Source organism: Antechinus flavipes, chromosome 2 (genome assembly GCF_016432865.1).
Source record: "Antechinus flavipes isolate AdamAnt ecotype Samford, QLD, Australia chromosome 2, AdamAnt_v2, whole genome shotgun sequence".
Classification (NCBI taxonomy): Eukaryota; Metazoa; Chordata; class Mammalia; order Dasyuromorphia; family Dasyuridae; genus Antechinus; species Antechinus flavipes.
The window spans coordinates 573,825,738-573,839,624 of NC_067399.1; the positions used below are offsets into that span (position 1 = coordinate 573,825,738).

The following is a 13,887-nucleotide window of genomic DNA, read 5'->3' on the forward strand; positions in this document are numbered from 1 at the left end:
CAGCTGTCAAAGTGATTTCCCCCCTACAATACAAATATGACCTTATTTCTATTGTCTCTAGGTTAAATATAAACTCATCTAAATCTGCTTCATTATGCCTTTCAAACCTTATTACACATTACTCTTGTTTATACCCATTTCACTGCAGCCAAAATAAACCACCAAGGTAGTTTAGTAGATAGAGTGCCAGAATTGGATTAAAAGAAGATTGAATTAAAACGCTGGTTTATGCACTTACTAGCTATGTTATCCAAGGCAAACCACTTAAACTTTCTTAAATCTCAGTTTCTTCATCTATAAAATAGGGTAATAACAGCACTTGTATCATAAGGCTGTTTTGAGAATCACAGGAGAAAAATATCTAAAGTGCATTGCAAATCTGAAAGCACTATATAAAGGCAATCTAGCATCAAAATCATTATAGTCATATTGACCTTTTTGATAATCTTTACAGATAACATTCAATTTCCTGTCTCCATGCCTTTTCCCAAGTTGTCCCCCAGCCCCCATCTTTAGAATGTTTTCTCTCCTCACTTCCACTTTTGGAATTTCTAATTTCCCTAGTATTTAGATATTTTCCTAGTGCTCAAGCACATTCTTCTGCATGAAGTCTTTCTGGCTTTCTGTAGATGCCAATACTTCTCCCACATCTACCAAAATAACTATGTATCCATTTTGTATAATTTATACCTTACTGTGTATATTCATCATGTCTTGCCCCTTAGAATCTAAATTCTGAAATTGCAGGAACTATTTTATTCTTGTCTTTATATCCCCAAGAGCTAGCACAAGTCCTGTTACACATCCTTGGTAAATGTTTGGTGAAGGATTATTTGATATTATGTTTCTTTTTTTAAAATAATTATAATTTTTTTATTGATAGTACATATGCATGGGTAATTTTTTTTTACAACATTATCCCTTGCACTCACTTCTGTTTCGATTTTTTCCCTTCCCTCCCTCCACCTGTCCCCTAGATGGGGAGCAGTCTTATACATATTAAATATGTTATAGTATGATATTATGTTTCTAATAAAATTATCTGAAAATACACATTAACTTTTTTGCCTACTAAGTCCTATTGTTTGACACTAGTATAATCCTTACTGTACCCAGCAATTGCCTTGGCTTAGAACAGGGTTTCTGAACATGGGCCCATGAATATGCTTCTAATATGTTTAAAAATATTTTGATAACTTTATTTTAATATAAATGACTTCAGAGAGAGAGAGAGAGAGAGAGAGAGAGAGAGAGAGAGGCCGACAGAGAGACAGAGAAATTGGAAGCCTAGAAATGAAAAATCATTTACAATTTTTTCATGGCATAGGAAATTATTTTTTCTTAAAAGACAATACAACAAAAAACACAGGAATTTATCATTATTCTTTTTTAATGATGAGCAACTAATTGGAGATGTCTTGATATATAAATGAAGACTCTCCAAAATCAGTGACTTTTTGAAGGAGAATGAGGAAGAAAGACAATTTAGTTAATGTAATTTTTCCCTTTGACTTCAAACATCAGAAATGGTGCTAAATGTTTGCCTAAGTAGATAGGGAACACTAAAATCTACCATCTATAAAAAAAAAAAAAACAATAACAACAAAAAAACATGATCTATTATTTAATGATTTCCTACATACACATTTGTTGCCAATGTTTTAGGACAGAAAGATAGTTGGGGATCCATGAGTATGCAGTAAATCATAGATTGTTTCCCTTATGGGTCAAATCTTAGTCCCATGGGTCCATCATGATATATGATTAATTTCTTTTCCCAGAAAAGTCTCTAATGTATACCCTCATTCTCAATATCAGAATCACAATGATGCGCAGCAATTTTCCAGAGATAACAACAAATCCACTCAATCTAGACATTTGAATAAATCAATTCACTGGGATCTGCAATAGTCAGTTTAAGCCTAGATTTGGATTTCTTTTTGCTAAGCTTGCCTGCAGGCTTCAGGTATTTTTCTTTATTATGAATGACTTGAATATATTGATCGGTGCTGCTGTTTTGCTGGTCGCTACTAGAGGCAGATACTGAATCTGACTCTATAAAGGATGGCTCTATCTTTTGTTTGGTTTTTGGTTTCATAAAATGCTCTGGGTACCGAGGTTCTGGGTCAAAATTCTCTAATCGTGGCTTTTTATATAAATAAACTGGTTGGTAATGGTCTACCTCAAAGCCACTATTCCAAGACTGGTAATGCATCCTGGTCAGGTCTTCAGTAGGCAAGACTTGACTCTCTGTTCGCTCACCGATGTAAAAATGAGGTGTCTGATGAAGGTCTGAGAGGGATCGTGGACGGAAGGATCTATTGAATATGTCCTTTCTCAATTCCTCTTCTTCTTCTTCATCACTCAGATGTGGGGAGTAGGCATGCTGGGGTTTTGATAAAACATAGCCCCTTTTGTTCCTAGAATATATTTCCCCAAAGTCACTCAAGTTGTCCCTGTGAAAGTCTTTTGGGGATCGAAGGGTGGAACGAGGCTTTCTGCGGGATTCCCTCTCATTAACAATGTAATATCTAGATGTTCGTCCACCAGCAAACTGTGGAGCTCCTGAACCAAGCACATCAGGCTTCATCTGCCTTATGCCTTTTTGAAAGAGAGGTTCTGAGTATATATCCTCCAAGTGTTTCTTGAAAGTAACTGGGGTGCAGGACTTGATCTTGCAGTGGTCATTCTCATGTGTAAAGTATGGATACCTTAAAAAATAAGAAAAAGAAATTTCTTATTGAAGTTAAGTGTCAAAGTTTTATGAAGAGTGTTACATCTTTTAACAGAGTTTATGTCTCTGTAACACACAATACACAGCAATTTCAGAATTCTTTATTTGCCTCATTTGCCAAATTCCTACAATGAACATCTACTGATTGGCTACTCATGAAATAATTTTTAAAAAAAATTTTCTAAAAGATCCTGGAGATTGCTTTGAAGGATTCCATTACATCTACTTGAAGATCCTCCAAACACCAAACAGCTGTATCAATTTATGCTCACCCTACTCTACCATATGTTGAGCCACATTCCTAGAAAACACAATCCAATGCTCCCTACTTTGAATCAATGTTTATTGAACTGGAATTGGGTATTCTTTCCCTGTGGCCTAGACAGTAATACGTTGGAGAGAATGATCATTCTAGAATGTGATTCTATATCACAAGGAGGTAGAGGTGGAAAAGGTCGTAGGAACAATCTAGCCCCATCTTTCATTTTATAAATGAGGAAATACTTAGGAAAAAGTTTTAGTGTCATTTTTCTTTTACACTAAGAATATTAAGTCTAAAATAATGGTGTTCTAGTAAAAAACTGTTTTCTTAATCTTGGAGTATCTCTTTCAGCAATGTTTGTATACAAAATGATGATGTTGAATATCATGCTGTCATAGCATTTCCATCCCTACTTTGGTATGCTAGCTTGCATTTGGGCAAGTCATTTAACTGAATTATTCTTCAGTTTCCTTCTCTGTAAAATGGAAATAAAGATGTTTGTTCTCTACTTGTTTCACAAGAATGTTTCCTTCAATATTTCAAATATCCATAATTCCATCTGTATAGGTAGTTTTTGAGTACCCTGTCCATCTCTTTTTCTCTTCCTCACCCTATGTAAATTTATCTGAGGGTCAACTTACTAGTAACATGGGTGAAGGTCAAAAGAGAAGAACTATTGCCACTTCTATATGGCAATGAGGCATTAAAAGACTTTAGAGGAGGAATTCCTAGAGGAGGGATTTATAGGGAGATTATGTCAATAATATAAACAAGTTGAAGTTTACTAGGGACTCTTCTTTGTTGAGATGTGATAAGTGTATTTGGTGGAAGAAATCCTGACTATAAGAATATATCCATTTCAATATTCTTCTTTTCCACCTCTTAATTTCCTCCAGCTGGCCTGGGAGCAAAAAATTGGTTTCAAAACTCAATTCTGACAGATTTTGACTGTATTTTTCTGAGCACACCATTTTAACCTTTCAAGACTCCCTAGCAACTATCTAAGAACCCTGAATGTGGGGACAATGAACCTCTGTGAATAGATTTCAGGGAGCCATGAACTTGGATCAGAAAATAAATTATATCTTTATTTTCATTAATCTTTGGTTTTCTTTGCAGTCCTTTGTAGTTTATTTTATGCATTTAAAAACACTATTCTGAGAAAGTGTCCATCATATTTGCAAGTATTCCAAAGAAGTCCATGGTCTCAAAAAGATTAAAACTCCTACTCAAAGATAATATTTGCAGAGCAGGAGCAGGTACCGCTTGCATTGGCAGAGAGAGTTTATTTAGCCACAACTTTCTATGCCAATTATATAATTAAATCTAGACCAAAGATAGAATTTTATACAACTTCTTTGCTTTCCTTAGCATTTTACTTCCCTAAGTCAAAGTGCTCATGTAGAAGCCTTTTCACAAAACAACTAAAATTTTTTTAGTACAAGGTTGTTCAAAATACTATTCAATCTATTATTCTCATTGTAATTAAATGCAGGAAGTTCTCCTAGTCAGGTTAAGGCTGAATCTTACCTATTGTTGATATGCCCAGATTGTGCCTTGGAGATACCAATAATTGGAGAAGTTATCTCTACTGGCCTGGATATCTTCGTTTGGGGTAAAGCTTGTGAAATGGTTGGAATTCTACTGCCTGGGTCAAAGCTGACCACATTGCCAGTTTTCCTTGGAGTCAATGAGTAAGCTAAGGCCTGCTGATTAACAAAATCACTTTCTTGAGATTTCTTCTTGCTTCCTTCCTGGGTCTGGGTTCTGGCTGGAAATGGAAGAAAAAACTTAATGTACAGATCTGTGCCTATCACTTTTCTGTTCAAAATCCTTCAATGCCAAGCTATGTTTTCCTCTTCTGATACTCTCTAGATTTGCATGAAACTATTCTATCACAATTCTCTTCCTAGCTGCTAGATGGTTCCTTCTCAACTTACTTTACTTAATCTTCATTCAGGTCATTTCCAGTAAAAGTAGACATTCTTAAGGGCTGGGCCCTAAGTCCTCTTCTTCCATTATAATATTTCATGGGTAATCTCATCAGCCTCCATGGATCCGTTCTTATAAGATAATTCTCATATTTATTTATTCAGCCCTAATTGCTCTCTGAATCTCTAGACCTGCCCAACCAATTGCCTATTGGATTTTAAAAACAGGATGTTCTGTAGACAATTAAAGTCAAAGAAATCCAAAACCTAATTAATTATTTTTAGTCCCAAGTCTTCAGCTCTTCTAGATTTCCCCATTACTAGTAAGTATGTCAATAAATATTTAATTGTCTACCATATCCTAGACATTGTCCTAAATAATGAGGGTACAAAAGAGGCAAAAGATAGTCTCTGCCCTCAAAGAGTTCACAATCTAAAGCGGATACTACCACTTTTCCAAATATACAACCTAGGTGTCAACCCCAATTTTTCACTCTCTCCCTCAAATTTAATCTGTTGCTAATTCTTGTATTTTTTACTTTGGGGATATCCCATCCCCACCCCAGTCAGTTTGTAATCCATTGATAGTAGTGTCCTTTCTGTTCTTCAAACAAGACATTCTACTTCCCAATTGTACCTATTTTCCCCAGATGTTCACTCTTCCTAGAATTTTTTTCCTCCTTATCTCAGTCCTCTCCTTTCACTATCTTCCTTCAAGTTCCTGCCTTTCTACATATTGCTTAATGCTAGGGCCTTCTTTCTGTTGATCACCTTCAATTGTTCCTGTCAGTCTCATTTGTGAGTTTTCTCCCTCTTTACACTGAATTCCTCAATATCAGGACTATCTTTTATCTTTTTTTGCATCCCCAGAGCTCACCACAGGGCTTGGCGCACTTATATATTATAAGTATAATATATTATACTTAATAAATGTATATTGAATGATGTCTTCCAAAAGAAAGGGAAACTTTTTCTCTTGGAATTCAAAGTCCCCCCCAAATCTGGTACCTCCTGTTTTTCTAGCCATATCTCATAGTATTCTATTTTATATTCTTTGACACAATCAAGTAGTCACTTAACACTCTGCACTTTCTTTTTTTTTTTTTTTTAATGCCTTTGTTTATTCTTTCCTTTGTTTAGAATGTTCTACAGTCATTACTTCTACTTCCCTTTGTCTTTATAGGAGGTGATTTATGGAAAGACTCTAATTGTCTAACTAGAAAAAAGTGAATAAGAATCCTGGCTCCATTGTTAGCTTTGTGACCTGGGGCAAATTGTTTCTTCTAATACCCTGATTTCCTCAGAAGCAAAATGGGCTTAATCACATTTATACTGATTACCATATTGGGTATTCATAGGGAAAGTTTTGTAAATATTAAATTACTTCATGAATGTGATTTTTAAAAATAATTGTTCTATTGAATTCCTATTGATCTTTTGAAACCTCACTCTAGCACTTCCTCCATGAAGTTTTTTCTGATTTCTCCAGTGTGTAATGACGTCTCCTTCTTAACATGGTATTTTTTGGGGCACCTCTCTATTAAACTAATGCTTTCAGACTGTAAGCTCCATAATAATATAACAAGGTCTGATCTAGTTTTTTTAGCTGTCTCTAGACCCAGCACAGTGCTTGGAATATAGCCAGTGTTTTATAAATATCTCTTGAATTGAAACTGACCATCAATTGAGAAGATCTATTAAATTAAAGGTTCTTTCTTCCCTTTTTGAAAAATACTATGAGCCTTTGGATTCTGGGTGTTTCTTTGTCTTTTTTTCCTTCTTTAAATAATTAAATATTAAAGCAAGTATTTTCTCTTCCAAACAAGTGACTCATGAACTAAGTATATCAGACATAGTGAATTGTACTCTTAACTCTTCTAATTATCTGCTATACAACAAGGTTAGGTGGGAAGAGAGGGGGAAATTGTCCCATAGAATGTTAATTCCTTAGAGTTGATTTAATCATTCTCCTAATTTTACAAAAGAGGAAATGGATGCTCAGAAGAGAAAGGGATTTTTAAAATATCTTTTTGGCAATAGATCTAATAATATCAACTTAAAATTACTGCATGAAAAAATTATGAAATATGAGGACATTTTTGTGCTTATAAAAGGAACACTGTTGTTATGCTGAGGAACGTTCATTAATTTCTGATATGAGGACATTTTTGTGCTTATAAAAGGAACACTGTTGTTATGCTGAGGAACGTTCATTAATTTCTGACTTAGAGAATGACCTATACTATATTGTATTATGCCTACTAGGCAAATATTATTTGGCAGTAATTGTGACATAGAATTAAATTATTCCAGTGGCCATGAATGTGGCTGAAGCAGGGCCTATGGAGTACTTAAAGCTTGGATAGACATCAAAGACCTCATGGTCATATACTGTATCTTGGAACATCATTAGTCAACCTGACTTTTCTCCTTCCACTGAACTTCAGTGATCTTGGAAGAGAAAGTGAGACTGATGACTTTGTGTAACTCTGCTTCACTTAAATCCATTCACATAGAAGCTATGACATTGCCCAGTGATATCACTGATCTTCTTCAAAAACAAAAGACAAACAATCATCCATGATTTCCAAAAAAACACTAGGACAAATGCATATTAAATGAAAATAAATAAACATCAATGTGAACATTCACATAACTACTCATTAACTTGGAATATTATGATCCTAGCACTATTATGGCTTTTAGTCCCTATAACACAGGTTGAGTTGAACAGAAAAGAGTATTGCTCTTTTATCTTTTATCTTGCTCTTTTATCTAGTTTTAAAAATAGAACATTTTCATTAGCTTCTTGAGACAGGATGTGGGCCCCATGCTTTCATGGATGTTCATAATAAGCTTCCTGTTTAGTAAAATTCTGTCAGTGTTCACACTCCAAAGATGCCAGGCTGGTGAGTTTCAGTCAAGTAGATATAACCACTACTGTTTCAATTTTCAGTTCTCAGTTGGCTATCTGGCGAGACTCTTTTAAAGATCAGGGGAGGTAGTGTAAAGATAGCTATCAAAAGACTTGAAGTCTGCAGATGCCTCATTAGCAAAAATTGCCTCTGACTGGACTAAAACCAGACTTTTGCAGTAGAGACCTTAGAGGTCATCTAGCTCAAGTCATTCATTTGGTAGATTACAAAATCATAGATTTATAGCCTTCCAGGCCAGTCCTGTCATTTTACAGGTGAGGAAACTGAGGTCCAAGGAGATTAATGGCTTGCCCATGTTCAGAAGTTAGTAAGTGGCACAAGAGGAGTAAATGACCATGTTATCTAATTTAAGGATCCCCTCCTCCTTAATCCATTATGACTTGACATATAATTATAGTTTCTCTCCCACCCGCTACCTTGGCCCTGACAATTCAGAGCCACTCTTTTTTTCCTCTTAGTTTCAGAATTGGTAATGTCCCAATTGTAATATTATCTCAGGATAGCTCCAACATTTCACATTTTCCTCCCTGTAGTGAGAAGCACCCCATAGAAGGAATTCACTGACTACATATCCTACCTTGGGTAACGATCTAGTTATTCCAGTAAAATATTTATTCCTAACCATCTTCTCTAACCCTTTTATGTCCCCTATTATTTCAAGCTTCATAGTTTTCATAATGAAGATAATTTTCTTTTCTTCACATGTTGCAGCTCTTTGCTCCTCTTTACTATTTTCTTTTCCACTTCCTGGATGACAGAGTTCTTGTTTCTTTTCAGGTAAGAATTTACAGTGAAAGACTTGTTTAATCATAGGTAGAGAGATAATATGGTGGGAGAAGGAGCTTTAGACTTAATGTCAGGAGGTGTAAATTCAAAACCTAGGCCTAACTATTACTGTACAATCTTTTTATTTACTCTTTTGCAAATGTGATAGGTGGGAGGAGAGAGGGAAGAAAAGGAACAAGTATTTATTAGGCAACTATTATATGTGAGGGACTGTGCTAAATGCTATACAAATATTATATCATTTGATTCTCACAACAACCCTGGAATGTAGATGTTATTATTAACCTCATTTTACAGTAGCAAAAACTGAGGTAGAAAGAGGGTAAGTGAATATATTAGATTAAGTAAGATATCTATCTTTTGTGTGTTTATTTTACATTTTTCACTTACCTTCTATCATTTGGGCAACTTTTTTCTTGTCTTCAGATCTATCCTGAAATATACATGACAACTATTTATAATTTAGCTATAGATTAACTTTTGAATAATAAAGAGATAAGATTGTTAGAGATTAGAGATTTATCTAGTCATCTGGTGATATAACCACATTTGGGCATTTAGGAGACATTGCCCCACTGGGTCAGTTGCTTGAATACAGTCCCCCTCTTAGTATTTACACAGTGTTAAAACATAGACTCTTCTCTAGAATGGATATAAGCAGAGGTTTGCCTCCAAAGTCCTACCCCTTCCTCCATTCTTTTCCAAAAGGAAACTTGGTAGAACCCTCCATTCACATAGCAACAGCTGTTTTTGGACCATTACCACCATCAGTACTACCATACATTCCATTACCGTAGCCTCCTTGTCCTTTTTTTTTTTTTTTGCCAAGTCAGCCTTTCTCCCAAGTATCCCCATAATCCTCTTTCCTTTCAACTTCCTCCCTTAACCTAAGTGCACACATGGGCAGACTGTAACTCTGTGCCATTTATTTTTTGTGTCACATTGTGTTCCCACAAAGTATTTTTACATTTGGTGAAAATGTTTTCCTAATTAAGCTACGGCAAGCAAGATATAAAATAACATTGGAAGGATTCATTTAGGTCTGTTGTATTTGTGTTACAGAACAATAGTAACATGTTGAATCCTTAGTCTGCTGCCTGACATCTTTTGTTGAATCAATAGAGAGCAGAGAGAAGGAAGGGCTATATAACCTTTCAGAATTTCATGATTTGCTTTCACTGCTTGGCTAAACTGTCAAACAGCATTAGAACAACCTTAGGTAGTCCTAACCAAACAACTAATTAAGACTTTTATTATCTGGCTTGATGCTAATTCACACATGGCTAGCCAGGAACATTGTTGGGAAAAGAGAAAAGGAAGAGTTTCTCCTCTAGTCTTTGAATGTGCCTCAGAAATGTTTGTTTTATTATAATTTTTTAAAAGCTGTATCAGCACAAAAATGCCTATTTTGTAACCCTGAACCTATGGAATGACCAAAGCAACATTGCCACCTGATGGCAGCACACTCAAATTGAAGTTCAGACTCCTAAGAAGTTCCCTCCCCCAGCTTAATATTCTAATAGTCACCCTCCATGAATGATGGATGCATTCAACAATTTTTTTTAAATGGCAATGATAATATCATATCATTCTTATGTGAGAAACTGCTCTATGCATCCAAAATCAGCATCATTATAACAAGAAGTTATTTGAATGATATGCTTAAAGATAATATTGATCATCTGTTTTGCTGGAAAAAGGCAGTTAAGTAGCTCAGTAGATAGAGTCCCAGGCCTGGAGTCAGGAAGACTCTCCTTCCTGAGTTAAAATCTGGTCCCTGACATTAAATAGCTGTGTGACTTTGGGCAAGTCACTTAACCCTTTTTGCCTAGGTTTCCTCATCTGTAAAATTACCCGGAGAAAAAAAATGGCGATCCATTCCAGCATTTTTGCCAAGACCTCAAATGGGTCACAAAGAGTCAAACATGACTTTAAAATGATTGAACAAGAATCACAATGACAATATGCTAGATAAATCTGACCTCTGTGATTATAAATTTAAAGCTAGAAAAAACCTTGTTCAATATTTTGTTCAACAATCTTGTTTTAGAGATGAGAACCTGGGCCCTAAGACATAAAATGATTCAAAATCAAAGAAATAGCAAATATCAGAATCAGTATACTAAGTCAGGTCCTTTGTCTTCCAATAGAGTCTCCTATACCTCTCTAATGCATCATCATAGCATGGGAATGACTTTGGAGCTTCTCAGCAGAATACAAGTCCTAGCAAGTTCTATCAAGCAGGTAAACTTTCATATGAGCAGCATAGTTATGTATAGATAGTGATGAATTCTTTAGTGAATTGAAAATAAATAATAAATGTCAGTAAGAACTATCACATTTTATAAACTTCTAAAATAATATTGCTTTGAGATTTTATTTGGGATATAGATCAATAGGAAAATAATAAAATCCCAGGATGGGTAATTTCAATTAATACTTGCACTTTGAATCTGCATTCTCAGCTGACTGTTGGTAAACTTCAATGATCTTGCAATACTCTGAAGGTAATAGATTAGCATGCTATAAGAGAACAGAATATAAACATATCATTTGTTGGGAGGAAAAAAACCCACACCTTTAAAAGACCAGATAAATTTCTGGAAGGTCAAGGCACGATTCCTCTCCATTGCTATCTGTTAGAATCCTTACAAAGTGTTAACTCACTGGAATTGATAGAAACAATGCATATCAGCTACACCAAAGAAAGAACACTGGGAAATGAATGTAAACTGTTTGCATTTTTGTTTTTCTTCCCAGGTTATTTTTTACCTTCTGAATCCAATTCTTCCTATGCAATAACAGAACTGTTCGGTTCTGCACACATATATTGTATCTAGGATATACTGTGACACATTTAAGATGTATAGGACTGTTTGCCATCTGGGGGAGGGGGTGGAGGGAGAGAGGGGGAAAGTCGGAACAGAAGTAAGTGCAAGGGATAATGTCGCAAAAAATTATCCAGGCATGGGTTCTATCAATAAAAAGATATAATTATGAAAAAAAGAAAAGCAAAAAAAGAAACAATGCTTATGTACTTAAGTTTACACCTTTGAGAGTTCACACATTAGGTCACACATTAGCGTTCACAAGTTCCGGAGATTCACAAGTTACACCTCCCACAATCCCACTCTTGGACTCTAAAAGCGCATATAAAAGTTCTCAGAGTCTCAGTAAGGAGTTTGCTAAGGAGTCAGTTGAGGAGATTGAGAGCCAGAATTCAGTGAGGAGATTCAGAACTGGAGATTCAGAGGAAGCTGGAGGCTAAAGCTGAAGTTGGAAGAGACAAAGGACAAGCTCCAAGAGCTCTTGGAACCAAAAAAGGAGATAGGCCTCTAAGAAAGCTAACCGGGCCCAAGGAAAGAGACAATATTTGGAGGAGACAATAAAAGATTTGAACTTTTAACAGCTGGCTGCAGTTGAGGTGATTATTATTTTAAACTGAAACTAAGGCTGCCTCTAGAAGCTATCCAAGAAACCTGCTCCCAGAGAACGATTATATTTGGGAAAAGAAGAACATTACAGCTATCAAGGATCTCCTCACCTCATCTTCTTTCAAAATTTCACAACATGACTGCTCCCTTGACCAAACCTTCTATGTCTTAAATATCTGCTTTTGTCCACTACCTTTGCTCCATTTTATGCTTCCTCCTACCTCTGCCTCCTTTCTGGAATCAGGAATTTGATGGCTTGATGGTTTGATGGTAATGGGGCATTTCTTCTTCTCAACAATTGTACATATTTGAATCTAACCATCTGTGTTTGTCCTTTCTCTTTCCCTACCCCCACCGAAATTATAGATCTCTGTGTAAGAAAAGTGAAGACAGACACTAGAGTCTGATTTTCTGAGACATTGATGCTGGTTGCATGGGAATCACTTATGGGTTGCCTTACTTATTATATCATCTAATCAAATACCTTTGTTCTACAGGCAAGCAAACTAAAGACCCAAGAAATAAAGTGACTTTCTTCAATACCATGCCATAATTAGCAAAATAGCCAGTGGATATATCTTAAAGTTGTGAGGTGAAAGATGAAAATAAGGGAAAGTTGGTTATTATAGGAATCAACCAATTAGCTCCAGAGTTAAAGATCATTGGCTAATCTGTGATTCGAATTACATCAGAACTATGAAACAATATTATAATAGATTTTCAAGTAGCATACTTACAATAGAAGCAGCAAAGCAGGAAGAATGACAACTGGGCTGCTAATGTAGCCAATAACTGAGTTGAACCACAAGGGAAAATCATTCTTAATCGTTTCAGACACAATATCATAAATTTTCTCTTGTCCACTGGGAGAGGGGAAAAACAAAAATCAAAAATCAATTTATGTTGCTGCTAGTTAAACACACAAGCCAAGGTGTAGGCCCAAGCATGAGTATTTCTACATTTGAAGCTATAATTGAGGCAATCAACTTAAAAAACAGACTTACAGAACTGGAAGAAACCTTGTAGGTAATCTAGCCCAACTTCTTAGCCAGTACTAGGATTCCTCTTTATAATGTTTTTGACAAAGTAACAATCTAGCCCCTGCTTGAATATTTCTGATGGTAGGGATTTTGCTACTACAGCCTATTAGGAAGTTCTAGCAAAAGCAAAAAACAACCAACAAATCAACCATGGTAACTTTCACCACCATCATCACCTTTAACAAAAACAATAAACTTCCTCCCTATAACTCTTACTGATTGTTTCTACTTTTGCCTTCCAGGGCAATATAAAGTGATTCTATACTTTCTTCTACTTGACAGACCAATAAGTATTTAAAAATTGCTAGTAAGTCTTTTGTAATTCATTCATCCTGCAAGCCTTAATCTCTTTATTAGAGAGATCTTATCTGTGATATTTGAATATATTATGGGTGGTAGTGGAGGGAAACATGAGTTGGCCAAATAACTTATACTTAAAAAAAATTGGGCCACTTAGTACAGTGACTGACATATAGTAAACATTTAATAAATGTTTGTTGAGTAATTGGCTGAGTAGATTTGTCTAGAGGCAGCTACTGGTAGTTAAATGACTTGCACAGAGTCACACAGCCAGAATATATTAGAGATGAGACTTAAATTCATGTCTTTGTTCATCTGAGGATGAACTCTATTCATTATGCTAATCTCCGTTTCATAAGTATCTTTTACTAAATACTATTAAATACTAACCTGTGTATCTAGTTTTTAGTTGATGGCTATGCAATTATTATTGAAGATATGAATTAAAATATGAATTATGCATA

At 35.4% G+C, this 13,887-nt stretch overlaps 1 protein-coding gene across 1 annotated transcript in view; it reads right to left on the reverse strand.

Annotated features, from left to right (window-relative positions):
* Positions 1-1,392: 1,392 nt before the first annotated feature.
* The window catches only part of TMC3 (transmembrane channel like 3), a 60,054-nt gene continuing 47,559 nt past the window's right edge, over positions 1,393-13,887 (reverse strand). Inside the window, exons 18-22 of the mRNA XM_051973961.1 lie at positions 12,821-12,946; positions 11,094-11,172; positions 9,040-9,082; positions 4,527-4,767; positions 1,393-2,711 (exon numbers count right to left, since the gene is read on the reverse strand). Of these exons, the coding sequence (XP_051829921.1) occupies positions 1,871-2,711; positions 4,527-4,767; positions 9,040-9,082; positions 11,094-11,172; positions 12,821-12,946 (1,330 nt within the window). The 3' untranslated portion in view covers positions 1,393-1,870. The remainder of the gene's footprint in view (positions 2,712-4,526; positions 4,768-9,039; positions 9,083-11,093; positions 11,173-12,820; positions 12,947-13,887) is intronic.